Genomic DNA, 27,708 nt, shown 5'->3' on the forward strand with positions numbered 1-27,708 from the left:
TGCACTCAAAAAAATCCATCTAAAATCCCAGTCAGGCTTTAACAAATTAAAATTGTTTCTGAAGAATGTGGAATGTGCAAATAGCAGTGTATCTACATAAACCAATAAAATGTTAGTGGCAACTTAATTTTATTCTCTTTTAAAAATTTTCCCAATGTACAAATTAGTATATACATTTGTGTATATTTACACAAACAAATATACATAGTTCTGTCCCCCACCTTAATCCAGGCTCCGAGATGACTCCCTTAGAGCTGGTGCTCCGCGGAGCCCTGGGTCTTGCTGGTGACCGCTGGGTGTGCGGTGCGCCACCGAGCAGGTCCATTCTGCAGCACCACAGGCCCGGAGCAGCTTGTTCTTTTCCAGGTGCACAATGCGGATGCCGCTTTGGTGTGTTCATGTGTCCAGGTGCTTGTAGAGCCGACGACTTTTCTCTTTCTTATTTCTGTTGCCATGTTTTTTCCAGGGCTTCCCAGCCCCGCTCTCAGAGCTCACAGTAGCTGCAGTCACCAGGCCGCTCCCAGGCTTGTAGCCCATCACAGCCTGGACTCCTTTGGTCAAAGCTCTCACATTTTCCTAGCAAATAAGAGGAAATCTTACTTAGGTTACCAGCAGTCTCCTTTGGAGGATATGTATAGTACTATTTATGAAAACTCCAAGATAGTGGGACTTCCATCTCTCACTGGTCCTTGCTCCCGGTTACTTACATAAGTTTTCAGCATTCTATCTTCAGTTCATTCCCACCCACCCCTCAACCTTCCTTAGTTCCATAGCTTCAAATATTATCTATAACTAGATTCATAATACTAGCTTCTTCCTGGAAATCTCTATCTTGATATCAAAATTCAACCTGCCTCAATCTAAATTTAGTTGGAGATGGACTCTCCAGTCTTTGTTTTAGTGAGTGGTATAAAGAATCCACCAGGCTGCCAAGACAGGACACTGTCTTTGTCTTCCTCACCTATCATACAGTCAGCTGGCCACTAAGTCCTGTTGATCCCATATCTAGAATTTTGTTCGTCTACCCCCTCCTCTCCATCCATCCCCTCCTCTCCATCTAACCCCCACTGCTTTAACCTAGGTGCTGATTAGCTTTCTCTGGGCCACTTACTACAAGACTCTTCCAATCCAGCATCCACATTTTTCTTTTAAATTCTTTATTGTTTATAGAATATATGTCTCATTTTTTCCCCATTGGCCACTCCCAGCCCCCAGCACATGCCCCCATTCCCCTAGTGTCTGTGATCATTGGTTATGCTTACATACATATGCACATAAGTCCTTTGGTTGATTTCTTACCCCAGCCCCCACCCTCCCCTGCCTTCCCTCTGAAGACTGATGAACTGTTTGACAGCATCCACATTCCTACAAGTTTTCTAATCATAATTCTCTTTTCCTGACCTCACAAATCTCTGATAGCTCCCTGAAGCCTGGTGAATCACGTTCAGATTCTTGCACAGGGCACATAAGGCCACCTACCACATCAGCTCTTTTACTGATAAACTGCACACTCCTGTATTTTTAAGCCTTTGTTCATGCTACTCCGTCTGCCTGGAAATATGGCCCTCACCACTCCTCCTAACTGGCACATTATTTGTCTCTCAAAGTCCAACTAAAATATCATTTCCTCTCTACAGTTCTCATTTGCCCACTTTGCTCTCAGTTCTAAGATAACTGTCCTCCAGTCTGGGTTCAGACTCTTGACTTATACCCCTGTGCTAGATCTAATATGTCATGTTAATTATTAACTTGCCTGTCTCCCCTTTGCTAGAATGTGATTCCCCTGAAAGCAATAACTATATTTTGATATCCCAGGTCCTAGTGTAATAGCTGGCACATAGTAAGCGCTCAAAAAAGTTTTTGTAAACTTATGATTTAAGTAAAATAAAAAAAAAAAAAAATTTAGGTTTATTTAGTAGAAAAAAATTCAATCCAATATGATGTGCAAGTATAAAGCAGGATTTCATGATCTTAGAATAGACATTATTCTAGAAACTAAAGCTTAGATAATTATACCTATACTGTAAGTTTTCAGCTTTCTTATTTATGACCTTTAGAAGCATTTTGTAAAACTTAAAACTTTAACTTAAATGTCCTGTATAACAGTAATAGGCCCAAGAAAGAACTTCTAATCTTCCAGCATATTAGTAATTTTCCTTCTAAACATTGGCAGACTGGGAAATAATTCAAACTAGGAGCCACAACAACCTAAGTTCTAGTCCAGCTTTGCCATTTCAAACCAGGTAGTTCACTTAGCCTCCTTAAGCCTCAATGTCTTCAACAGTAAGACGGGAACAACATATCTGCTTGGTGTGCCTCACCATGATCACTGTGTGAGGCACAAATAAGGCATCACACAAATACAGAAAAAATCATTCTCTGTATACACCCGACCCCTGCACCCCATTTTTTTGGTTATAGTAGATACAAGAACATTAATATATATTAGGTATAATTACATGATTTAACTGTTCTGCACATAAATTTCCTCTTTAAAATACAATATACAATTGTACCTCTGAAGGATACTAGGCTTATTGGGTGGCCACTTGTAAGTTATATAAATATCTAATTGCTATGTTACACACTTAGAATTAACATAATATTGTATGTGCCAACTATAATCGAAAAACTTTAAAAAATTTTAAAAATTGTACCTGTGAATATAAACTAGTGATTAAAATATATTGGTTCAGAGAAAAGACAATCTACTAAATGAAAGAAAAATTTGTAGGTCATCTATCAATATATATATAAAACCCTAATGTGCAAACAGACTTAACGGAAGAATAACCGAACAACCAGTTGCTATGACATGCGTTGACCAACATGGGGTGCATACAGAACATGGCGGGTGTCGGCAGCAGGCAGCAGAGCATGGAACATGCGGGCATTGGCTGCAGCAGGATGGGTGGAGCAGGTGAGCAGGGGCACCAGACAAAGGCTGGTCGCTGGTCGCAGTCATCAGGATGAACCTCTGGTGGTCACAGAAAACTTTTTGCTCCTGCACACCATGGTCCCACCAGGCATTTGCACCTGCTGCCAGTGCCAGCCCTGCTTATATCAGCCCTGCTTGTACCCAATGCTGGTGCCAGGTGCCAGCCCTGATTACGTGACATTCTCAGAGGGTGCAAGCAATGGCTGCCAACCCCAATCGTCCCTCAGGGCTTCTCCACCTCCCCCTGCTCCTGGGGCAATAGCTGTTCACACCCACTGCTGGCGCCAGCCCTAAATACTCCATGTTGTAAGCAGGTGCAAGTGGGGCAGCGCTATCAGCAAATGGGAGCGGCAGCCGTGGGGGCATGGCTGCCAGCAGAGAGGGGACTGGGGGCTGTGGTGGGAGGGGCTGGGCAGGGGCATGGAGGATGGGTGGAGACCTGCTGTTTGCTGTGCCCACTGCTGGCTCGCAGCCCACAGTTCCTTTCAAGGTGCACAAATTCGTGCACTGGCCCCCTAGAAAATAGGATAAATATTCATATCCAGACTATACAAAGAACTCTTACAACTCAACAATAGAGAATCCTCCAGAGAAGAGATATATATGTGTGCCAATGAGCACATGAAAAGATGCTCATACAACTAGTCATTAGGAAAGTACAAATCAATATCATAAGGTACCAATTCATACATAGCAGGATGGCTAATATAAAAGACAGAAAATAAATACTGGCAAGGATGTGGAGAAATTGGAACTCTCATACATGCCGGTGAGACTGTAATATGGTGCAGCTACTGTGGGAAGTTAATGTGGAGTTACCATATGACCCAGCAATCCCACTCCTAGAAATATACCTAAGAGAACAGTAAATATATGTCCACACAAAGCTTTCCCATGAATGTTCACAACAGCATTATTCATAACAAAAAATGGAAGCAACCCTGATGTCCATCAACTGATAAATCAATAAACAAAATGTGGTCTATCCTTTCAATGAAATATTATTTGGCAATAAAAAGGAATCAAGTACTGATTCATGGATGCACCTTGAAGTCACTATGCCAAGTTAAAGATACCTGTCACAAAGACTGCACAGTGTATGAATCCATTTATACAAAATGTCCAGAATAGGCAAGTCTATAGAGAAAGTAAATTAATGGTGGGCAAGGCCTAGTGGGAAAGGGCAATTCGGAATGACTATTAATGGGTATGGAGTTTCTTTTTGGAATGATAAAAATGTTCTAAAATTAGATAGTGGTTAAGGTTGTGCAACTCTGTGAATATAATATAAATTACTGAATTGTAGATTGTAAAAGGATGAATTTTATGATGTGTGAATTGTATGCCAACAAAGCTGTTATACAAAATGTGTTGGATGAGAAATTAGGAAAAGCTTTAAAACTTACTTGATGGAAAAAAGCTTTGTCAACAACATTTTCAATCTGTTTTGCTTTTTTATTCCGACTTGGCTGTGTTTTCATTTCACCACCATTCCATTTGTTCTCCAGTAGTCGCTGGTGTTGATACTGAAAGGTCAGGGGATCTCTCCCCGGAGGAGGATGGCAGTACAGCAGTTTACCCTATAAAGACAGTACGAATGGTAACAGCGCATCACAAGTGCCATCTGTCAGACAAGGCATCTCAACAGGCACACTCTGTTGGAGCTTTCTGCTTTTGATTAAGTTAGCTGAGTTGAGTTTTGGTTAACTGCATGGAAGAGTCCTAATAAACTGATGATGATCCTTGGTGTTCTAGAGGCCTAGACTCCTGCCATAGCCCCCAGACAAGAATAAAATCTTCTTTGTTCCTTTAAAAAAAAAAAAATCCTCACCAGAGGATATTTTTTTCATTTATTTTTATTATATTTTAGGGAGGGATAGTGGGAGGGAAATAAACATTGATGTAAGAGACATATCCACTGGTTGCTTCCTACATGTGTTCCAACCAGGATTTGGGATTGAGCCTGCAACTGAGGTATATGCCCTTGAATGGAATAGAACCCAGGACCCTTCAGTCTACGGGCCAATGCTCTTTCCACTGAGCCAAACTGGCTAGGACTCTGTGCTCCTTTTTACCTCTCTTGCATACCTATTAAGTATGTACTTTTCAGTACATTTATATGTCTATACTTATGAGGAATATTTTCCAAAGCAAAAAATAGGACACAATTGGACAGTAACTGTACTAATGGGGTCCTGGGCTGGCTGCAGTTGTTCACTGGGTGTAGATTTCCCTCTTCCATCGCAAACACTCTAAAAACTATTATTTTTAATGCATCTTCCCATCCTCCAGTTTTATAAATTGTATACAAATAATTTATCCATATAAATATTCAGTAACTACTTTCTCCCTGAACTGAAGGCAAGAGAATATGCCTGCTCACTTTTATTTTCCATAATAATCTCATGAGATAGGTACTATTAGTTCCTCCTCCATTGATGAAGAAAATCCAAAACTTAGCATGCCCTCTTTATGAGAATAATAACTTCACAGACTTATGTATTATGAATGAGATAATAAATGTAAAACATTTGAAAGTATTCCCAGCAGGGTTTAGCTTTGAATAAATGTTAATTATTATTGTTATTATTGTTGTTACTAGGTAAATATAAGGAGAAAGACAAATAAACACTATATTACAGAGAAGATTGCGTTATAGGAGTGGAAAAAACAGGTGTTCAGAGACTTCTGTATCCTTCATATTAAGTTGTCAGTCACTTTACTGATTTATATGATGCTAGCTATGCTCTCCTGGATAAAAACTATAAATCTAGTTATAAAACAATTTCAATGAGAAAATGTCTTCTTTATAACTTGACAGGTAGCCATTTTCTAAAGTCATATCGTGGAGAAAGAAGACATGTTTATTCAAGAGCAACAAGAAGCAGGGTTTCCTTACATTGACATAATCCTTCAGGATGTAGCGTGCAGACCGAGGCTGGTCTGGCTGCCCATGCGCTGTCATGAATCCTCGCATATCTGTGAGGAGAAAAGAATTTTGCAAAACATAAGATAGAAGACAGAATATCACAACAAAATAACTGTGGTGATTAACTTAGACCTTTCCCTTAATGCACTAGCATCCGTACTCTACTTTGAAAAGTCAATTGTCATTGTAGAAAATATTTTGGTCCACATGATAAACACATTTGACAACCTAGGAAAACAGACCATATTGTTTTATCTGATATCCCACGACCACATTGTGACACATGCAACTTCTTTCTACTCCACTTCTCTCATTTCTTGATTTTAAACATTCAAGGAGGCTTCTTGTAGAATGCTAGGTTGTCATTATTAGCAAAACCCAAAGCAATAGAGCAAGTTTTCCTATGTTACCGCCACACTTTTTCCAGTTTCCCAGAGACAATGAAGATCCTTTTAATATCAACTCAATTAGAAGAGAGTAGAGCACAGCGGTAAGAATATAGGCGCTGGCAGCCAGGTTGGGTTCAAGACTCAGCTCCCTCACATACTAGCTGTGAATTGGCTCTTTCCATTTAGAATAGTTAGAATCCTAGAGTTCACACCACACAAAAAGTAGGTTCAGGCAAATTAAAAATCTAAAGGTTTTAAATAAGAAAATGTATTACAGGAAAATAGTTTTATCCTTTTGGGATAGAAATGGTCTTCCCCAAGTAAAATGCAGAAAAGGAAAAAAACAACCAACAATCCAGTCTATTGAAATTGTTAACTTCTATGTTAAAGAAACCATAAACATTGGGAAAACATTTGTGGCACAAGTAACAAAGAACTCCTACAAATCAAGATAAAAACAAATAATGCAGTCAAAACCGGTTTGGCTCAGTGGATAGTGTCAGCTTGCAGACTGAAAGGTACCAGGTTCGATTCCGGTCAAGGGCATGTACATGGGTTGCGGGCACATCCCCAATAGGGGGCATGCAGGAGGCAGCTGAGTCAATGTTTCTCTCTCATCGATGTTTCTAACTATCTGTCCCTCTCTCTTCCTCTCTGTGAAAAATCAATAAAAGAAAAACAAAAAACACAAAACAAAAACAAAAACAAAATAATGCATAGAAACACAGTGATTTCCAAAAGAAACATAAATGGTTAACAAACATATGGACAGATGCTTAATTTCATTTTTATTTAAGGAAATAAATTAAATCAAGAATTATTTAGCAACATCTTTTAAAATTAACTGCCAGAGACTATTCTTTATGGATCTGCACACGACGACCTTAGAAACTGTACAGGTGTGGTCATCACCCCCTACAAACTGGCGTTTTCCTTTCTCTAACTTGCTCAGTGTCCTGGAGGGAGGTCTGATTAGGAAAAATGGGTTCTCATCCAGGCTGTGCCACTGACCAGACACCACCTTGGGCAAGTGAGTTCATGGTTTGATTTCAGATTACATGTAAAAAAGGGGAACAAGAGGTGAGGTGATCTTTAAGGTCTCTTCTAGTTCTGTGATTTTGTGACTATACCAGTCTTACCACAAGTGCTTAGTATCCATCCTTGTTCAAGTCTCCCAACTTACCCCTAGGTAGTTTGGCTCAATGGATAGAGGGTTGGCATGCAAACTAAAGGGTCCTGGGTTTGATTCCAAGTCAAGGACACATGCCCAGGTTGTGGGCTTGATCCCCACTGTAGGTCGTGCAGAAGGCAGCCAATCAAGGATTCTCTCTCATCATTGATGTTTCTATCGCTCTCTCCTTCCTTCTTCTCTGAAAGCAATAATAAAAAAAAAGGTCTCTCAACTTAGGTAAGTTCAAGGTCTGACTTAAGCACTGTCCCTATAAAATCACTTTTGTCTGCCAAGAAATAATAAAATGAACTGCACTCCTTCCCAGGCTGGTGACAATTCTTTTAAAGGGAGGTCACACATGCACAGAAATGCTTCTAACATTGCTACCCTTTTATGTAGACATAGGTTCCCCCAGACAACCTATAAAGTTTGTATTTAAGGTAAATAAATTACAACCAACTGGAGAAATGATAGGCTAAAGTAACCCCCACATGGAACTGAGGTAAAACATGGAGGTGGGAGAATGTGGACTCATTTTAATGTTGAACGAGGCTTACAGGGGCTGATGGAAGCGGAAGGAAGAGGTTTTGTGTCCCTATTCCCTATCCTAACTGCTCTGTCCCACTCCGAGGGCTTTCCCTCGGACGCTCCCCTCATCACTCTTCTATCCTGCTCTGGTAAGCACATTCATTTTCTTCCCTGTTTTGGGAGGAGTCTCCAAAAAAGCCAACCTAGCCTCAGGTCAGAACTAGTGCCTACACTTGGTTATCAGCAATGCGGTGCATGTCCCATGGGCCTTTCCTTTAGAAGCGTGTAGTAACTGCTGACGGGCCCTGGCTCCCCGTGGGGCTCTGAACACTGCCACATCGAGGCCTCTACATGGAAAGGGCCCGAGACCAGGAGAGCATGGAGGATGCGTCTCCCCAAGGAGTGATTTCTGAGGTGAAGGGAAAGAGACAAAGAACACAAAGCACCTCCTCTAACTTCTAGAAAGCACTTAACACACTGAAGTGAAATACCACTCAGGCGGCGCTCTGCTCTCCTCTGCTACCGGTGGACCCCAAAGCCACCATCCAACCAGATACCTGGAGGCCAGTCATAGGCAAGGCCAACAGAGAAAACAAAAATATCAACTCTGGAAGATGACATGCCAAATGCTAAAGAAAAATTCTGAATTTTGTATATTTGCAGAGGACTACTTCTCTCATTAACTATTTTTTGTTCATGTTTTAAGATAAACCACAACTCGCTGAAACCGGTTTGGCTCAGTGGTAGAGCGTTGGTCTGCGGACTGAAAGGTCCCAGGTTTGATTCCGGTCAAGGGCATGTACCTTGGTTGCGGGCACATCCCCAGTAGGGGGTGGGCAAGAGGCAGCTGGTCAATGTTTCTCTCTCATCGACATTTCTAGCTCTCTATCTCTCTCCCTTCCTCTCTGTGGAAAATCAATAAAATATATTAAAAAAAAAAAAAAAAAAAAAGATAAACAAACCACAACTCACATCCATAAGCTGTCAGCAGTTCTTCTGATGTTGGAGGCCGATGGGGATCTTCATCCTCTCTAGGCTTTATGATGTTAATGCCATAGGTGGCTTCTAAAACATGTCTTGGAATATTCTGGCAAACGTAAACTTGTCAAGGAAACATTCTTTTGAACTGTCCCCTTTCTTCCCCTGGGGTCTGGAACGTGCTTGTGGCAAAAACCTTTTCACCTCTCCAAAAGAGTAGTTATTAATTAATTAATTTTTTCCCTTTTAAACAAAGCCTTATGTACCAATGAATCCTTTTAAATATTTATAAAATATCTCTGAAATACATCTTAAAGTTGACAAATTTTTACCTAAACAAACTATCAATTTGTGAGATAATCCAAATTCAAAATAAAGCAGAGTCTTAAGTTTCTAATTCTTATTACCATGTAAGGAGAATTTATTTTTTTCTCTCTTGTCTACCCATAGATTTTTCTTAACCCACATACGACTTTCTATCTTGTACCAGTTACTTAAGTACATGCCGCCTAGCCCGGACAGACTGAACCCTCAAAGGGCAGGATCCACATCAGACTTATGCCAAAATCCTTCACAGAACCCAACCTAATGCGGCTAGCAATACATTTTTTAAGATTCATCCAAGTTGCCATAGAAGATTTAGTACATTCTCTTTTTTTCTTCTTATTTTTCAGTTACAGTTTACTTTCAATATTATTTTGTATGAGTTTCAGGTGTACAGCATAGTAGTTAGACAATCATATACTTTGCAAAGTGCTCCCTCGATAATTCCAGTACCCACCTGGCACCATACATAGCTACTGCAATATTAGTGACTATATTCCCTAGGCTGTACTTCATGCATTCTTTTGAACAACTATATTCTATTTTAGAAATTACTATATTTTGTTTATCATGGTAACTAAATTTGTACTGATTTCTTATAGAAAGAAAAAATAAACTGGAGTAAACAAAAAGCTGTGGTCTTAAGTGTAGTCATTAAAAAGTCTTGTCAAGAACCATGCAGGACCTGGCCAGCATTGACCCAAGAACCAGGAGGTCACAGTTTGATTCCTGGTCAGAATGTATGCCTGGGATTGTGGGCTGGATCCCCAGTGGGAGGCATACAGGAGGTAGCCGATTAATGATTCTCTCATCATTGATTTTTTTTTTTTCCTCTTTCCCCCTTCCTCTCTGAAAAATAAAAATAAAAAATCATGCAGTATCCACCTCAAGGGTTGTCTTGAAAATTAAATAAGGTATTACTTGGTAAGTGTTTAGGAAAGTACATAGTATTCAATAAATGTTAGCCATAATGATTAAATTCTCATAACTAATTGGAAGGCAGCTATTATTACACTCATTTAAAAGAAAAGGGAAGATTCTGGAAGGTTAGGCAAGTTTTCCAAGGTCACTCAAGTAGTTAAATGGCAGTGTCAGGAGTCCAGCAGGTTTGCAATCGGAGGCTGAGATCCCAGGTTGAGATCCTCCTTTTATACCAGGCTCCCTGCTGCAACCAGGACGCGGGGTTCCAATTCTGAAGTCCTGATGCTATCTCACTACATAAACCTGGGCAGAGCACTCGTAAATATTTTAGATTTTTATTCTCAGATTATCAGTCCTGAATACATCAATGCAAGACAATGTTCAAAATAAACTTGAAACCCCAATTCACACATAATAACCAGGGTCTTTACCAAGCAGAAAGGATATCAGTGATATAGGTGGAATGTGATCTCTCATCTGGTCAATTGGGAGGATTCCGTTGCAAGTCATCTCAGCTTTGGTAGAGACAAAGGATGGCATCACCAGGCCTGGGCAGTCACATAAGCAGAGCCCAGGCTCCACAAAGAGAGTCTGAAAGACAAGAAAGAGGATTTTATGTTGGGCATACCGAAGAGGAGGAGAAGGAAAAGCAGCACATGACTGACACAGAACTTCAGAAAATACCCAGATGGAGGAACTGACTGAATAGGAAATACAGAGGCCAATGCTGTAGCAATAAATACCTGAAAATGCTTGGTGTGACCAGGGGTGGCAGACACAGATACTTTCTTGTTGCCCATGATAGTGTTGATTGTTGAACTCTTACCAACATTTGGGTAGCCCACCTAGAAGAGAGTGAGAAGTTACTGAATAGTCAAATAGCACACCTACCAAAGAACCAAAGGTATGATATAAATAGTGGCAACACTAGCATGATTCTGGCAACACTAGCATGTTTCCAAAGGTGATTTGAAATACACGTTGTTTGCTGTCAGACATTTTCCCACCGTGGTATGGGTATATATTTATTCACATTCATCTCCGGTGATGAACAGTACATTTTATTTATTTAAAAATATACTTTTATTGATTTCAGAGAAGAAGGTAGAGGGACAGATAGAAAGAAACACCAATGATGAGAGAGAATCACTGATTGGCTGCCTCCTACATGTTCCCTACTGGGAATTGAGCCCACAACCCATGCATGTGCCCTTGGCTGAAATTGAACATGGGACTCTTCAGTCTGCAGGCTGACGCTCTATCCACTGAGCCAAACGAGCCGAGGCAGTACATTTATTTTTATAAGTTTTGCTATCACAGCAGATGCTCCAGTAAAACTTATCTCTTTGTTCCCAGCTCTTCCCTCCCCCATTCCCATCTATAGGCATTTCAGTTCCCATTGGATCCTCCATACTGGGTGAAGCTGAGCATCAGAGATATTTTCATTATCACAACGTACAATTATTGAGCCTGCAACCCAGGCATGTGCCCTGACTGGGAATCAAACCTCAACCTCCTGGTTCATAGGCTAACACTCAACCACTGAGCCACACCAGCCGGGCCAATTATTTCTAATAACATTAACAAGTTTCTGTCTTACTGGCCAAAAATTTCAAATGACACAATAAGCTGAGGTGGTTATCAAACTATTAACACTCTTCAATTACTCGGGTTCTGGGTAAAACACTATCCATTCTCTCACCTCTATTTCTCCCCAACTATCAATAAATCAGAAGTTCATGTTGCCTCAGATCAAGCAGGATCATATAAAGGAACAAAAGCTGTTCTCAAAATGACAAGCAAACTTTTCGCTCAAATTAAGCCACTCTTGTTCTATGCCCTTTCTCAGGCTTTCTCCCAGACCTCCTAACCCAATCCAATCTCTGACGTGGTTCTAAGAATTCTCCGTTAACATGCCTGGAAGGCTAGAAAATACCAATCTCATCAAATATAAAATCCCAAACTCTCACCTCTATTACAAACTTAAAATGGACACACTACCACCATTCCAGTCTTAACTCTCACCACTCTTCAAACTTCAACCACACTTGATCACATGCCATGCAATGAACACACTTTCCCATTCCTCCTGCCTGTCTAGATGCCCTTCCACCATCACTTGTCAAAACCTTGTATCATAGTTTAAGATAAACCTCTTAACAGATTTTAGGTAGCTGCTTATGAATTTTAATATTCTTCTGTTTTGTATTTATATCTTTTAGAAAAATATATATTTTTTATTGATTTTTTTACAGAGAGGAAGAGAGAGGTATAGAAAGCTAGAAACATTGATGAGAGAGAAACATTGATCAGCTGCCTCTTGCACACCCCCTACTGGGGATGTGCCCACAACCAAGGTACATGCCCTTGACAGAAATCAAGCCTGGGACCTTTCAGTCTGCAGGCTGACGCTCTATCCACTGAGCCAAACCGGTTTCAGTTGTATTTATATCTTGATTACTTAATGCTATTTGTTGGGGTGAGGGGAGAGGACTTTTGTTGCTGTCATCCGCCCCCAGCCCAATCAGGTTCACTCATGATAGTCACTATATTCCAATAGGGCATTGAACTGCCCCCCTCTATTTGGATTATAAGATCTATGAGGGTGGGACTGTGTCTGCCTTGCCTACACTATCTATATATGGCCAGGGCCTAGCAGGATGCCTGGCATGTAGTAGGTGATCAACAAATGTTTGCAGAATGAGTCAGTTACCTATTTTAGGATTTCTACAGGAGGGAGGCTGCTTCACATTTCCATAAACATGAGGGAAGTTGGGCTTTCTGGTACATGTGGAAAATTTACTTTCCTCCACTATTTTGTTTCCTGGATGGAAGATCTTTAAAACAAATACCTTCTCTAACATAGTACATTTCCTTAGCTAAAAGATGTGGACAACTGGAACCAGGCTGTACCTTCTTCAGGTTTGGGCACTTTTCACAGCTATCTGGAACTTAGGGTATATGGAGTTAGTAGTGCAATCTCCTTTCCCTTATTTGTAGTGATTATGCAACTAAAGCATTTATCGTATTTTCCCTGTCCCCAAGATGATGGGATTCTCCCAAACACACTTCTGAAACACTTAGAATATAAGTTGTCAAGGATCACAGGATGCCAAAAGCCTACCTTACCTAAAAGCCCATCTTATCTAAAGGTAAGAGCATCAGACTAGAAATCCAAAGACAACCTCAAAAGCCCTCATTCTAGTACCGCTTGGTAAGTCACATGATAGGTAGTGCTGAACTGGAAAGAGTGAAGACTACTATGAACAAGGCCATAACCAATATAAGCCTTGAGAAAATGCACTGTTTTGAGTTGGGCTTTGCCTGTCACTCCCACAATGGCAGCGGCATTCCCTATGATGCCTAATTGGTCTCCAGGATTCCAGTGCAGCTACCAAGGATAGAGAATAAAGACCCTCATGTGGTAACAAATTTATGACATTTCATCTTACCAGTCCGACAGTAAGGTGCTGATCTTTCACCTTCTTCCCAGTGTGCAGCTGCTTAAAGATCTCCAGTAGCTCCTGCTTTGATACCAGGTGGCTAAAATTGCGTGTTTGCCTCTTCTGCGGGGTTTTCCTGCCCTGGGCCTTGGCATCCACAGTACAGCTTTCCTGCCAGTCCTGGCCACAGGCTTCTTCGTTAGGGTTGCTGTCCTCTTCCGAACATGTCTGCCAATCCTCCTCCTCCTCCTCCTCCTCCTGACAGTCCTCATACTCACTGTTGTCTTCATCACTAGCGACATCTTCACTAAGTGAGAGAGGACCCCTCTCTAGATGCCGACCCTCACCTTGTGGAATTTCGGCCTCATCGCAACTGGAGTTTTCAGAGTCCGTCCTGTTGGCTTCTTCAGCATCTGCATTTGCTTGTTCCTAATGGAATAACAGGAAATACAAAAGTCCAAAACTGTGTAACTGTACTTTTTTACTCCAGTGAAAATACTCAAGTTGTTTATCTAAGATAAATACAGGACAAGTTATGAAGGAGGCCAGAAAAGGTGAATATGCAATGTCCATGCTATCAATGGCGGTGCCCTTGGTGGAGGTGAGGAGCCGTGGGCCTTCCTTTATATCTTTCTGCATGACTTGAACTTCGTACAGTAATATGCATTACTTTTGTAATAGGTATATCTTTAAAGAAGCTTGGGTTTAGGAAAGCCCGTGCCAAGCTGAATTATTTGGCCGTACATTATTTTGCAATGGGCTGCAGGATAAAATAAAGCATTTTTCATTAACAATAAAACATTCTCTTCTCTACACAAAGGAAGAAGGGTTTAGTTTGTAATTTGAATTTTATTTTACATTTGCATTTTTAAAAAAAATATATTTTATTGATTTTTTATAGAGAGGAAGGGAGAGAGAGAGAGAGAGAGCTAGAAATGTCGATGAGAGAGAAACACCAACGTACATGCCCCTGACCATACATGCCCCTGTCCAGAATCGAACCTGGGACCCCTCAGTCCGCAGACTGACCGGTTTCGGCTACATTTGCATTTTTATTTTTTTAAATTTTCTAATTTTTAAAAAAATATATTTTATTGATTTTGTACAGAGAGGAAGGGAGAGAGATAGAGTTAGAAACACCGACGAGAGAGAGTCATTGATCAGCTGCCTCTTGCACACCCCCTACTGGGGTATGCCCGCAACCAAGGTACATGCCCTTGACCGGAATTGAACCCCGGACCTTTCAGTCCCCAAGCCCACGCTCTATCTATTGAGCCAAACCGGTTTCGGCATACATTTGCATTTTTAAAGACAGTGGTTTGAATGTTTAAGGAAACTGCTATTCTTTTATAATTGGCATTAGTAAATCAAAACCCCTTGGAGATAGCGCCCAGTGGAAACTGTAGGAGCAACAAAAGTCAACTCTGTATATGGAAATTATTCACCAATTAAAGATTTCCTTTGGAGAAAAAATAAAATCATGTACTATTCATGGATGTATTAATTCTTCTGAATTCTTACTGACAACAAAGCAGAAACAAGGCAATTTACAGTATTACTAATTTGTAACAAGGGTGAAGTGTTTGAATTTAGAAGTGATGTAAATAAACGCTGCATCATTTTTAAATAATATATAGTGTTAGCATGAGCAGCCATCACAGATGGGGACACTATGAACTCAGTTAAAAACCGTATCTTAGATTTTAGGAAAGCAATGTAAACAAAATGTGAGGGAAAATAGGTATGATTTTATGATAATGCCTGGCAACTCAAACAGAAACATGGAATTGGAAGCAATTTCTGTGATAAATGATCAATGTAAAGAAGTCACTGTGTGGTCTTCTGAGTCATTTTAAAATATGAAAGAAGCAGACCAGCTGGTGTGGCTCAGTGGTTGTGTTGACCCAGGAACCAAGAGGTTGTGGTTCAATTCCTGATCAGGGCACATGCCAGGGTTGTGGGCGCAATTCCTGGTGGGGGGTGTGCAGGAGGCATCCGATTGATGATGTTTTTTCTCATCAGTATTTCTCTCTCTCCATCCCCAGGCCAGCCACTGTGGCTCAGGGGTTGAGTGTCGACCTATGAACCAGTCAGGGTACATGCTTAGGTTGTGGCTTAAATCCCAGTGTAGGGCATGAAGGAGGCAACCAATGACTCTCTCTCATCAACTCTCTCTGTATAAATTTAGACGTCACCTTGTAACCCATTTTTCTATAGGTCCTCCTACTATCATAGCAGTTAGATAAAAAATAAACAAACCCAAAAAATTTGCATAAATCTCCCTGGACTCAACCTGGAAAAGTCCTGAAGGTTACCTTAGAGTCACCAATTAGTGGGATGGCTTCAGCCAAAGCTGACCAGAAAATAACCTTCACATTTTCTTTTTCAAAGTATGTGGCCCAGGCGCTCCGCTGCTCAGAAGTCAACAAGTCTGCCTTATTTATCAGAATAACATTCTCCTTATCGTCATCTATTTCTTTCACATAACATTCCTAGGCAAGACAAGAATAATTAGGAAGGCCTCTTCCAATAGGAAAAATTAGGCTAATTATACTGAACCTCCTCCCCCCACTCCCGCCAGCTATGACTAAAAGTTTTCACTCCCCTCAGTTTTAAATTATTCCTAATTTAAATATTTTTAAACATGCCACATTCTACCAACCCTCTCAGTAAGCTTTGAAAAGAAGGGAGGTCACACAAAGAAATACTCTCAACATAAGAAATTGGAAGGGGTAAAAAATGCTTTCCTACCCTGTTGTAAAACAGGTCTTTTTGTCCTTGATAGTGCTGAATTGTTCCTTTTAAACAAGTTAAAAAAAACACACAAAACCTGCATAACTGGATTTGTTGGCCAGCTGGGACTATTTTTTAGCCTCATGAAAACAGCCAACAATATTTACTGTAAAATTTATTTTTGAATTCTAAAAGAAAAGCAAGACTCAGTCACTGAAATGAATTCCCAAGTTTGGCTCTGTATTAGGAAATATACCAGAAGTATAAAAGCTGACTTCATAAGAGTTTCACCATTAAGATTCATGTTATTCACCAGTGGATTTTAAAATAATCTATACTATATACTCTGGTTTCTCTTCAGATCGCATAAATCTTTCGCCTTTTAAAATAATCTATACTATTACTACCATAGTCCTTAGTAGGAAAATTTCATGTGTGTATTATTAATTCAAAGCCTATATTACATTATTTCATGTGATTCTCACACATTATTAGCCCCTGCAGTGGCTTACAAACTTAGTCTATTGGTAAACCACCACAGGGGTAATAACTAAAGTGGGGGAAGAAAAAACTTAATGGGATGGATAAGAAGTAAAATAACCAGGAATATGTCAAAGTAAGTAAAATGCTACTTTGACTGGTGTTTCAAAAAATGAGAAACACTGGCAAATGTCTACTAACGAAGTGGCTTCTAAACGAAAAGCTAGAAAGTTCACATCAGTGTTTGTGCCATCCTGCAAATAGAAACAACTGTTTGAGAAGAGAAAGCATGTGTCACAAACAGTCACATTATGAAAGCTCCTAAACCTTGAAGGAGAGAGAGGCCTAACTAAACAAAGCTAGAGGAGAGTACAGAATGCTTGCCTACAGTATTTCTATCAGTGATGATGTCCTTCCACTGCTCCTCCCAGATGTTACATTGGAATCTTATGACACTTTACTTACCAAATCCTCACATCTAAACAGGAGCGGGTTTCGAGCATCTACTATCTGGACCACGATATCGCTGAAAACAAAGGTGAGATACTCCAATCATTGTGAAGTGAAAGGAAATACTAACCATACAGTAAGAGAAGCAAACATTTTCCATATATTAGGCATCTGACATATTTAACTTTTTAAGGTATAATTATTCTCTGTTTATATATGAGGAAACTAAAGCTTAGAACAATTAAGTAACTTGTCCAAGGTTGCCACCTATCAACTGATGGAACCAGAATGGGAACTAGGGTAGTATGGACCAGGGGCCATGCTAATAAATATAATACTGCCTGCTCTTATACAAACAGCTCTGATGCTGTTTAATTGATAACATTTTAACTGTACCTTCTAGTAACTTCTCCTGGAGTGATAAAGCGAGGTCCACCATATATTTAGTACTTAATCTAAACCATGTTAAGGCCTCAAAAAAACCCTAATATATTTACCACTTGCTGACAGCTGCCCTATCAGAGCCTACATCTAGCAAATAATCATCCAACTACTCCAAGAATGGGTTTAGATGGCAAGAATCCAACAGCAAAGTATCAACTTAAGTTACGACCCTGAAGCAGTAATGAAGAGTTCAACTTCTTCAATCACATATAAGATGTATAAAAAACTTTCTGCTTTGGCCAGGTGGCTCCGTTGGTTGAAGCATCATCCCGTGCACTGGAAGGCTGGGGTTCAATTCCTGGTCAGGGCATATACCTAGGTTGTGAGTTCGATCCCTAGTCGGAGTGAATATAGGAGGCAATTGATCAAGTCTCTCCACCTCCCTTCCCCTTCTTCTATCTCCAAAATCAATAATAATAATAAAAAAAATCTTCAGGTGAGAATTAAAAAAGAAAACTGCAGTTGACAGCAAGCCCCTCAAAATGTGGTAGGGACTACAGCAGCCCAGCATTGCAAGTAGCACAAATATTTCACTTTACTGGGAGTCTCCTCCCTTCCTTCAGCTTCTGTGTTTAGAAAAGATGTTTTTTAAGGGCCAGCTGTGACTGCCACTGGAAAGGAATAAGTTGCAGATGTACCACCTACTCCCTTACAGCAGTCTCCAAATCCGTATCTGGTCAGCCTTTTCTGAGGTAACTCTTATGCAACCATGGCGAACACCAAGGAATGCATGAAACCCAGTTACCATGGAGGGCAGGGTTTTTGATAATCAATGTGCAATTCCTTTAAAACAGTTCAATTTCCAGCATAATTGTGTGACTCAAAGGAACTCACAGACTTGCTAATTTATGATACATTATTTTTAAATTCTCAAATTAAGCAGGCCCTAATATTTTCTTCTTTAAGGTAATATCTACCACTTTAAAAACTGTATTTAAGAGTAAATGCAAGAATGACTGCCAAAAAGCCTAACGAACTAAAATTAACAAAGTCTGCAGACTTTATGTCTACCTACCAAACATGTAGAAAGAATAAGAACAAATAATCAGCTTAGAAACACAGTAAGCTAAGACAAATTTAAGACAGGTTGCTCTGTGTGTTGAATTAGGATGCAGAGAAAAGTGCAACTGTGTAACAGGAAGGGTTTACACAATACAACGAAGGCGCCTGTTACTGGAATGCAGTGCTCTGCCCTCGTAATTTCCTGCATTTCAATGACATGTCATACATCAAATCTTTTCTGATAACTACTTTTGAAATTAAAGAGGCAGATGGCTTAGCTGCCCGTTACATAATGGAAGGGGACATCAGATGTACAGAACACACTAGTAAATATTTCCTGCTAAAAGATGTGGCGATAGTCACTTTATTGATAATACTTCTATGTCACTCAGATCCACACCTCCATGTAAAACACACTATATTCGTGGAGGTAGAAGTATGTTCTTATAAAAAGAGAAATATCACATAATAAAGACAGTGGTAACACAAGTAACACTGTAATCCAATTGAAGCTAACTAAAGTTTCAATAAGCACAGGCTCACACAGGGGAAACCAACCGCTTACTTAAGGGCATAAAGAGCGTGTAAAGGGCCGTCCTGTTAAACATGGGAGAACACGTATGGTTACTTTTGTTCCCTGTCAAAACCTACAAAAAGGAAAGGCTGGGGACTCATTAGGACGAAAGGACAGCAATTAAGATATGTCAAACCTGTAAGAGGCAAGCCTGTGCCTGCTCCTAAGCCCCGAGAGGGGACTAGAAGCATTGGATCTAGCTCTCAAGGCAAGGGTGAGGCGAGACTGAAGCCAATCTGAACAGGGAGTTCTTAGGTCATTCCCAGTTCCGTTCTACCAGGCAATTATGCCCCACCCAGTTAACAAGTTTAATCCAATTCCTGTTTTGTTTTGTTTTTCCATAACAATGCAAATGCTCTAATATTCTTTTCTAAGAACCAGGCATCCTGTTTCCTAATGTTCTTACTGGATACATTTTATGGATTTCAAAAAACAAAACAAAACAAAAAAAAGCCTGAAGGTTCATTTTGCTAAAAAAAAAAAAAATCATTTCAAATATAAATGTCATTTATGGAGTCCTTATAAGTCATTCAGGAAAACAAAAACCTTTTAACTATACCAACAATTTTCAATCTTTTTCATCTCATGGCACACATAAGCTAATTACTAAAATTCTGTGACACACCAAAACATTTTTTTTTGAGCAATCTGACAAAAAACAAAAAAGGTATAATTTTGAGTCATTCACACGGGACATCTATTGTGTTGGATGCAGTCATTTTTTTTTTTATTTGACAATCTAAGTGAAAAGAGGTCAGTGCCCCTGACCCAAAAGTCAGGTACTGCGTGTTTTGTTGTTGTTGTTTTTTAAAAATATATTTTATTGATTTTTCTTACAGAGAGGAAGGGAGAGGATAGAGAGCTAGAATCATCGATGAGAGAGAAAACATCGACCAGCTGCCTCTTGCACACCCCCTACCGGGGATGTGCCCGCAACCATTGTACATGCACTTGACCGGAATCGAACCCGGGACCTTTCAGTCTGCAGACCGACGCTCTACCGCTGAGCCAAACCGGTTTCGGCCAGGTTGCGGGCACATCCCCGTTAGGGGGTGTGCAAGAGGCAGCTGGTCGATGTTTCTCTTTCATCGACGACGTTTCTAGCTCTCTCTCTCCCTTCCTCTCTGTAAAAAATCAATAAAATATATTAAAATTCTTGCAGCACACTGGTTGAAAAAAACTACACTATATCAAAGAGGTAAGAATGGAGAAAGTCGATTCATCAATTTCTAACAATCAAGACATGAAAAAGACTGAAAATATCCCATTCTTAATTTATTAAAATTTTTCTCTTTTCAAATCCCAATTGAAACAGATCATTCCCCCATCCAATCATTCCTTATCAACTGTTCCTTCCTCGCCTATGACTTGGCCCACCACCTTTCTATCTGCAACATAGGAGGAATCACACTGGTTTGAACGACTGCATTTCATTTATCTGTGTGCTCTGTTGCCGGGTGCTTTGCTTGGCCTCCCCCATGATACACTGGCTCTTTCAGGCAGATACCTATCCCTTTTCACACCCATATTTCTCATATTACCAGTAGAAATTCAATATATAGTGGCTGAAGTAACTACAGTTGCTTCAGAACTCATTTTACAGAAAATGCTCACCATTCTCACAGCTTATTGTGTTCATCTAATAACAAAAAACATTATGCATTTTTAAAAATACAGTATTATACTTTTAGTTTTTTAATAATAATAATTCTCAACAGCCCTTTGTATGGCTTAATCGGGCCCCCATCCCCATCCCTGGGCCTATAAACATGCGTTAACACCCAAATCTAATATAACACCACCACCACAACACCAGTACCCCTCTCCCCAAAACTTACCTTCTCTCAATCACCCTCCAGAGTTGGCGCCAAAAGTCCAAATTTCTTTCAAATGGAGTCAATATCAGCTTTTGTTCCTCTTCTAGCCTGGCTTTAAAATGATAAGTTTATACCTTTGCCAGATTACATAAAGGTTTTGAGTAACATAAACACTCGAATTCACTGCATTAAAAAAAATAAGTACACAAGTATTAACTGTCAAATTATTTTATACTGGAGGCCCGATGCAAGAAATCCGTTCAAGGGGCTCGGCCCTTGCAGCCGCGGTGGCTGGCCCGGGCCCTCGCAGCCCTGATTTCGTTGGGAAGGTTGTTTAGCACATTACGCTTTTATTATTATAGAAGATACTTTCTGCTGAATCAATAAGAAAATCAAATTCAAGTTTTATATTTAATCTATTTAAACCCTGGAAGTTTATCTATTACACAAAGTGACATTTCTCCAAGGCATTTCTTCCTGGAGGAATGCCGAGAGCGGTGATAAACTCCAGAGTGACTAATGGTGAAGGGTATAAACAAGAGAAACAGCCAGGAGTGGAGCAGAGTAACCAACTCAGCATTAACCAACTCCTCATCTTTGTGCAAGGATTCATGTGTGACCAGCAATTTGCACTTAAAAGAAATCTACCAGTTTTCTTTTAAAAGAGTCAAGTTTTCAAAATGCAAAGAGCAATGCAAGCACATCAAAATGCCTGACTCAGAATCCAAGGCAAATCTTCAGATAATCTTAACACTCACCGGACAAGCTGACGTCTCCATTCTAGAAAGTTATCTTTTTCTGCCTGTTTGAGTTCTTCGGAGCTGGTGTTTTTGTCCCACTTTGGTCTGAAACAATCACAGAGGGGAAAAACTCCATATGAGTTACCAAAATAAAATAGGGGATTTGTATTTAATAATGGCAACTGAGAAAAGAGAGCAGAGAAAGAATGGACATATAAACATTTTATACTCAGTGGCCATGTTGTGCCTCATGATGTCCTGCACTCTTGTTCAACTCACCTCCTTGGTATACACAAGAACTGTTTGTTTTCTTCATGGAGCTTCTTAATTCTCTGGCTCTCCTCAGAAGACAGCAGTCCAGTTTTTGCCTCAGGAAGCACAAACTTAATATTAAGCTTCTCTGTTTATAGAAAAGAAAAGAACTGTTACTTAAGAGGCAATAATACAGAGAGTGAATACTGGTCATTACTTCAAAACTAAAAATATGAGCATCTAAAACAGAATTTAAGCTTTTAAAATTTAGATTCCTCTAGCCTTGGTTAAATCATAATTTCCAAATGAAGTTTCCTACAAAAAGGGAAAATATTTTTATTAATTTTATAAAACTCCATATGCTAAACGTATTAAGAGTAGGAAGACTGAAGATTTACTACAATCAGCCGAAACCGGTTTGGCTCAGTGGATAGAGCGTCAGCTTGGGGACTGAAGGGACCCGGGTTCGATTCCGGTCAGGGCATGTACCTTGGTTGCGGGCATATCCCCAGTAGGGGGTGTGCAAGAGACAGCTGTTCGATGACTCTCATCGATGTTTCTAGCTCTCTCTCTCTCTCCCTTCCTCTCTGTACAAAATCAATAAAATATATATATAAAAAAAGAAAAAGATTTACTATAATCAGTCAATCAGTGCCTTAATATTATATAGGCAGTGGTCGCCAACCTTTTGGACCTCCCGGACCAGCAGTGGTGCACGGACCACTGGTTGCTGACAGCTGATATAGGGAGAATAATTGCAAGCCAATGGGAATGGTGGGGAAGCAAAGATTCAGCAGTCTCACTCCAGTTAGAAGTGGTGAACTTCTACACTATAATGTATATAAGACATGCACAATGAACACCTGGGATTAGTGACCTACATCAGCGTTTTTCAACCGCTGTTCCGCGGGTAGGTGCAGACAAGACAAGAATTTTATAATTTTTCACTATTTTGTTTACTTAATATTTCATAATAAAGTAATTATAAAATACTTTCTTTGTGTTTGATTCCTATTCAAGAGAATTACTTTATATATAGTCAATATAGGCACAGAGTTAAATTTTTTAACATTTTCTAATGGTGGTGTGCCTCGTGATTTTTTTCATGAAACAAGTGTGCCTTTGCCCAAAAAAGGTTGAAAAACACTGACCTACGTAAATTCAAATAAATGTCATGTCCATGTGTGAATCAGAGACCTCTGTTCTAGTGCTCTGTTTTCCCTCCAGCTGCCCCTCAGTTGCTCCAGGCATCTCAAATTCACCACACACGGCCACCTAGTCTCCAGAGGAGTCAGCTAAGCTTCTTACCAAAATGTCAAGGGAAGGTCCTATTGAAAGGTAACGAGATATCATCAGCAACATTCCTACTGACCTCTAAGCAAAGACTGCAGTCTGCTACCCTCCTCAGACCACCAATACCTTGCTTGGGCTGCACAGTCTAGTAACCAAGAGTACAGTCAAACCCAAGCACCATTCACAGTCGAAGCACACACACCTCGAGCTACATATTTAATAATTCTTTTAATTTCTCCTTCCAATGGTGAACTCCCACCCAATGTCCAACCACTGTAAATACCTCTCGCCCCTCGAGTCTTTCTTCTTTCTCCAGTCCATCATCCGTCTTCTTTCCCTATTTGGCTAAAGCCATGCGGTACATACGTTCGACCACTCCGCTTGAACATCAAAATTACTTCACTGCACCCACTCCCAAGTCTTCATCCTTAGCTAAAGCCAACTTTTCTTTCTCCTTCTCATTTCAGTAGTGATGCTATGAGTGCTGTTGCAAGTAAGCATACAACAATGCAGCACCTGTCTCTGAACTGTGTTTACTACCAACACTTTTGACACCAAATGTGCGGGTTTTTCCCACACCAACAACCAATTTCTCCAAACACCAACTGGATGTTGTACAATTCCATTATATTCTGTCAGACTCCAGAGATAGAAGTGCCAAATCTCTAAATGGTTTTTATTGAGGTTTCATCACATAGGCACGATTGATTAGTGGCCACTGGTGATTAACTCAATTGTCAGCACCTCCATCTTTCCTGACCCCACATATCTGCTACAGACTTCTTTCATGGCACCTAACATAAAATATACAGAAACAAAATTTGTCTTATTCAACACTGTTGCCAGTACAATGCCTAAGAGAGGCTGAGACTAAACAAAAACATTCTGAACAAATGAATGAATTTGCCAAACAACTTAATAACATTTACAATAATAAAAGAGGAACAGGAATAATAGTTCATAATGCTATCTCTGTGCCATGTACTTTTCTGAGTGCTCAGAAACACATATTAAAAAACTAGGGAGAGAAATGACTAAAACAAATTACATGCACAGAAAAATTCACTATTATGTCCTGACAAGTAATTTAAAATACAATTCAAATTGCCTAAATTAACAGGAGCAGGCCTAAATTGTGCTTCTAACAATGATATCAGAAAACTTTCTGAAAAACCCTAGTACTGACCATCATAATGTTGACTGTTTTTTTTCCCTAGGAAAGATTGAGTTTCTTGAATTTAATATGACACTGTATAACCTGAAGTGTTTTTTCAGAGCTGAATTTTAAAACGGTGGCACAACCCCCTCCCCTACACACAAAACAACAACAAACTGTGGTACATTCTGTAGCTCACAACTTGAGTATAACTGGACCCCACAATGCTCCTGGGATATCTGCCTTGGATTAAAGACAGCTCATTTATGAATTTAGTAGGGTCCGCATAAACAGTTCCAGGTAGATATTGTTTGTATCTAGTCAGCAAGGACAGAAATGTGACCAGTGTCATATGCACTCAGCAATAAACAACTTACCAGCTACAAACTCTGTTCCTGCAAGTTCTGCAGTTGCAAGGAAGTCATCAAGGGAGCTCTGTTCAGTCACTGACTGAAGATTAAGACGACCCCAGTCATAGCCATCATTGAGTTCACTTGTGTGCAACTATGAATAAAACAAGGTAAAAATGCAGTTACTCTCCTCTGCTCTTGACATCCAAACAAACTCTAACCCCACAAGGAACTAACATTTCCTAGTCTTGAGCACCGTTAGCATCAAAACTGATAACAGCTAATATTCAAATGAGCATTTTTTTTTTTTACCTCATGATAGGCACTTTCCATTCATGATTTTATTTCATTTTCAAAATCTGTTAATGTAGCTCTATATTCTGTGACAAGGAATCAGGCTTAAATAGATAAAAATAAATTGCCTAGCCCAGCCAACTTGACTCGGGGGTTTAGTCAAACCTATGAACCAGGAGGTCCTGGGTTTGATTCCTGATGGGGGAATATGCCCGGGTTGCATTGCAGCCCGATGATCCCAAGTGGGGGCATGCAGGAGGCAGCCAATCAATGACTCTCTCTCATCACAGATGTTTCTATATCTCTCTCTCCCTCTTCCTTCCTCTCTGAAATTGGGAGAGGAAAAAAAAATCTTTAAAGAAAATCGCCTATAGTTGCAACTAATAAGTGATAGAGACAGAATTTGAACACAGACTCTCTGGTCCTAGCAGCCACTGTTAGTCAAAATTTTTTGATGGAGACTCACAGTAAGGTTTACACAGTGACTCAAATGCTATGATACACAGTGATACCATCTGAGTAAAATGGAAACAAGAGAATCCTAAAACAAAGTTACCTTCCTACATGTAATATACTCTATATTTTGAATTCTTCTTTGTTGGTTTAAAAAAAACACACCACAAAACCTCTGGTTACCATCTACTTAACTGATTTCCAGACACAACCCAGAGTGAGATAAACATCATCCTAGCTACATGCTCAGTACAGGTACAAATAAATGAAAACACTGAATAATAAAAGATTTGCTCAAGGTCACTGAATTAGTAAAAATTAAGAGTAAGGGTTACTATCCAGTTCTTTAGAATTTATATTCAATCTTCCCATCACTTCCTAAAGGATACATTAACAACAAGCTGCTTCAAAACCAATTGAAAATGTCAGCATCTAATGTCCAGAGTGACACTGACCTGATGAATACTAATCAACCATAATGCTGCTTACACTGCAAATTATATAGACAGAAACCAGATGGTGTGAGAGTGGCACATGGACAGTCAGCAACAGGCACATCTTTGACTTTAGCACAAATTCTTACTGTGAACTTAACGAGTCTCAAATACCTGGGGTAACAATCACAAGTCAAACATCCATTTTTCAAAGGTCCTAAAACTATGATTGTTCCTAGGTCTAAGGAACTATTAGGCCGGCCACATTCTGGAGGTGAACTGTTCATCTCTGAGCGACAGTACTAGGAAATAATAAGGATGATGCAGGAATGAGAGATATATGTTTTATTTCTAGTAGCAACCAGCCACTTTTGGAGGGTCGGTTCTTTGAACAAATTAATACTAAGAGAAATAGTGTTTGTATTTTTCCTGCTCATTACTTCCAAAGTTCCCATGGCTTAGATGGCAAAGACTATTATTCTGACATTAAGACCCTTCAAAAAATCTTACTCTAGCTTTATTACACTAGAACTACTTTTGTGTGTGCTCTGTCCCTCCTAGAAGGAGGTCCTGCGTATCAGCGTGGCAGAACTTTACAGTCATCCTTGAAAACCCTACTTAGGCCCTAATTGGTTTGGCTCAGTGGATAGAGCCTCGGTCTGCGGGCTGAAGGGTCCCAGGTTCGATTCCGGTCAAGGGCATGTACCTTGGTTATAGGCACATCCCCAGTAGGGACAGGTGTGCAGGAGGCAGCTGATTGATGTCACTCTCTCATAAATGTTTCTAACTCTCTATCCCTCTCCCTTCCTCTCTGTAAAAATAAATAAATAAATAAATAAATAAATAAATAAATAAATAGCGAGAACGAAGCAGTTGGCCATATGGTCATTTTTTAAAAAGAAAGAAAAGAAAACCCTACTTAGACGTCACTTCTAGGCAAGTTTCGTGACCTTTGGCCCAAGGATTCGCAGCATTCACACTCGCGTAACCAGACAGAAAGACTGAGAGAGAGGACAAGACCTGGCTTACCCAGGAGTCGGTGTGACGGTGCCGACGGCTCCCCTGAGTCTGATGCCGGATAAGTGCCCGGCCGAGGGACCCAGAACCCGGCGCTTTCCTCCGGCCCATGGCTACACAGTCACGAACCGAACTTCTGCCCCTTGCACACGTTTTCCGGTATTCAAGCACTAGATCCCCGGAAGTGACGTTGGTGAGCCCAAGTAGTCAAGGTCCGCGTTGAACAAAAGAAAAGGAAAGAACTTGCTCAAAACTGCCATCTTATTTCTAGAGTTGGTTGTTATTATAGAGAAAAATATAAAACTTTTTTGATAACTTAATTTCCTATAGATACCTCTAATAATATCTCGAATTTTGATAGAGTAGGGTAATCAAAGAATGGTACGGTCCAGATATGTGCGTCGGTCTTTAGCGTCCGCCGGGAACGAGGAGAGCCGGAACACAGGGCCGCTTTGTAGTGGTGATACTTAGCCCCGCCTCACGGCAGCTCGGGTCCGGAGGAGGCGGAGACTCGAGGGGAGGATATTTCTGAGCCCCGCGCACGGGGGCGTGGCCTCTGGGCTCTTGTTTACAACGGGTGTCCGCAGGCGTGGCCTCC

The 27,708-nt window shown here is 40.2% G+C and overlaps 1 protein-coding gene across 2 annotated transcripts; it reads right to left on the minus strand.

Annotated features, from left to right (window-relative positions):
* Positions 1 to 112: 112 nt before the first annotated feature.
* On the minus strand, positions 113 to 27,287 carry LSG1 (large 60S subunit nuclear export GTPase 1). Of its 2 annotated transcripts, XM_084871640.1 has the most exons (14): positions 27,123 to 27,286; positions 24,940 to 25,066; positions 22,141 to 22,261; positions 21,880 to 21,966; positions 21,143 to 21,229; positions 17,300 to 17,360; positions 15,937 to 16,113; positions 13,631 to 14,050; positions 10,922 to 11,023; positions 10,626 to 10,769; positions 8,928 to 9,051; positions 5,838 to 5,917; positions 4,345 to 4,518; positions 113 to 576 (listed from the first exon to the last, which is right to left on the minus strand). In XM_084871640.1, the coding sequence occupies exons 1-14, from the start codon at positions 27,219 to 27,221 to the stop codon at positions 397 to 399; spliced, it is 1,983 nt and encodes a 660-aa protein (XP_084727766.1). In that variant the 5' UTR covers positions 27,222 to 27,286; the 3' UTR covers positions 113 to 396. The 2 variants fall into 2 exon arrangements, with proteins under 2 accessions (XP_084727766.1, XP_084727767.1); XM_084871641.1 differs by lacking the exons at positions 113 to 576; positions 4,345 to 4,518 and adding an exon at positions 4,547 to 4,745 and having other exon boundaries at positions 27,123 to 27,287.
* Positions 27,288 to 27,708: the final 421 nt, after the last annotated feature.

The sequence above is a fragment of the Pipistrellus hanaki genome (assembly GCF_964339955.1).
Source record: "Pipistrellus hanaki genome assembly, chromosome: 2".
Classification (NCBI taxonomy): domain Eukaryota; kingdom Metazoa; phylum Chordata; class Mammalia; order Chiroptera; family Vespertilionidae; genus Pipistrellus; species Pipistrellus hanaki.

Excerpts from the sequence above, each read along its gene's own strand:
- LSG1 (XM_084871640.1), bottom strand. The coding sequence starts at position 27,221 with ATGGGCCGGAGGAAAGCGCCGGGTTCTGGGTCCCTCGGCCGGGCACTT. Across the intron at positions 10,770-10,921 it reads GTCACACCAAGCATTTTCAG|ACTCTCTTTGTGGAGCCTGG; the intron begins GTATTTATTGCT and ends CTTGTCTTTCAG. Across the intron at positions 9,052-10,625 it reads ACATTCCACCTATATCACTG|GTTTGCCAGAATATTCCAAG; the intron begins ATATCCTTTCTG and ends TGACAAGTTTAC.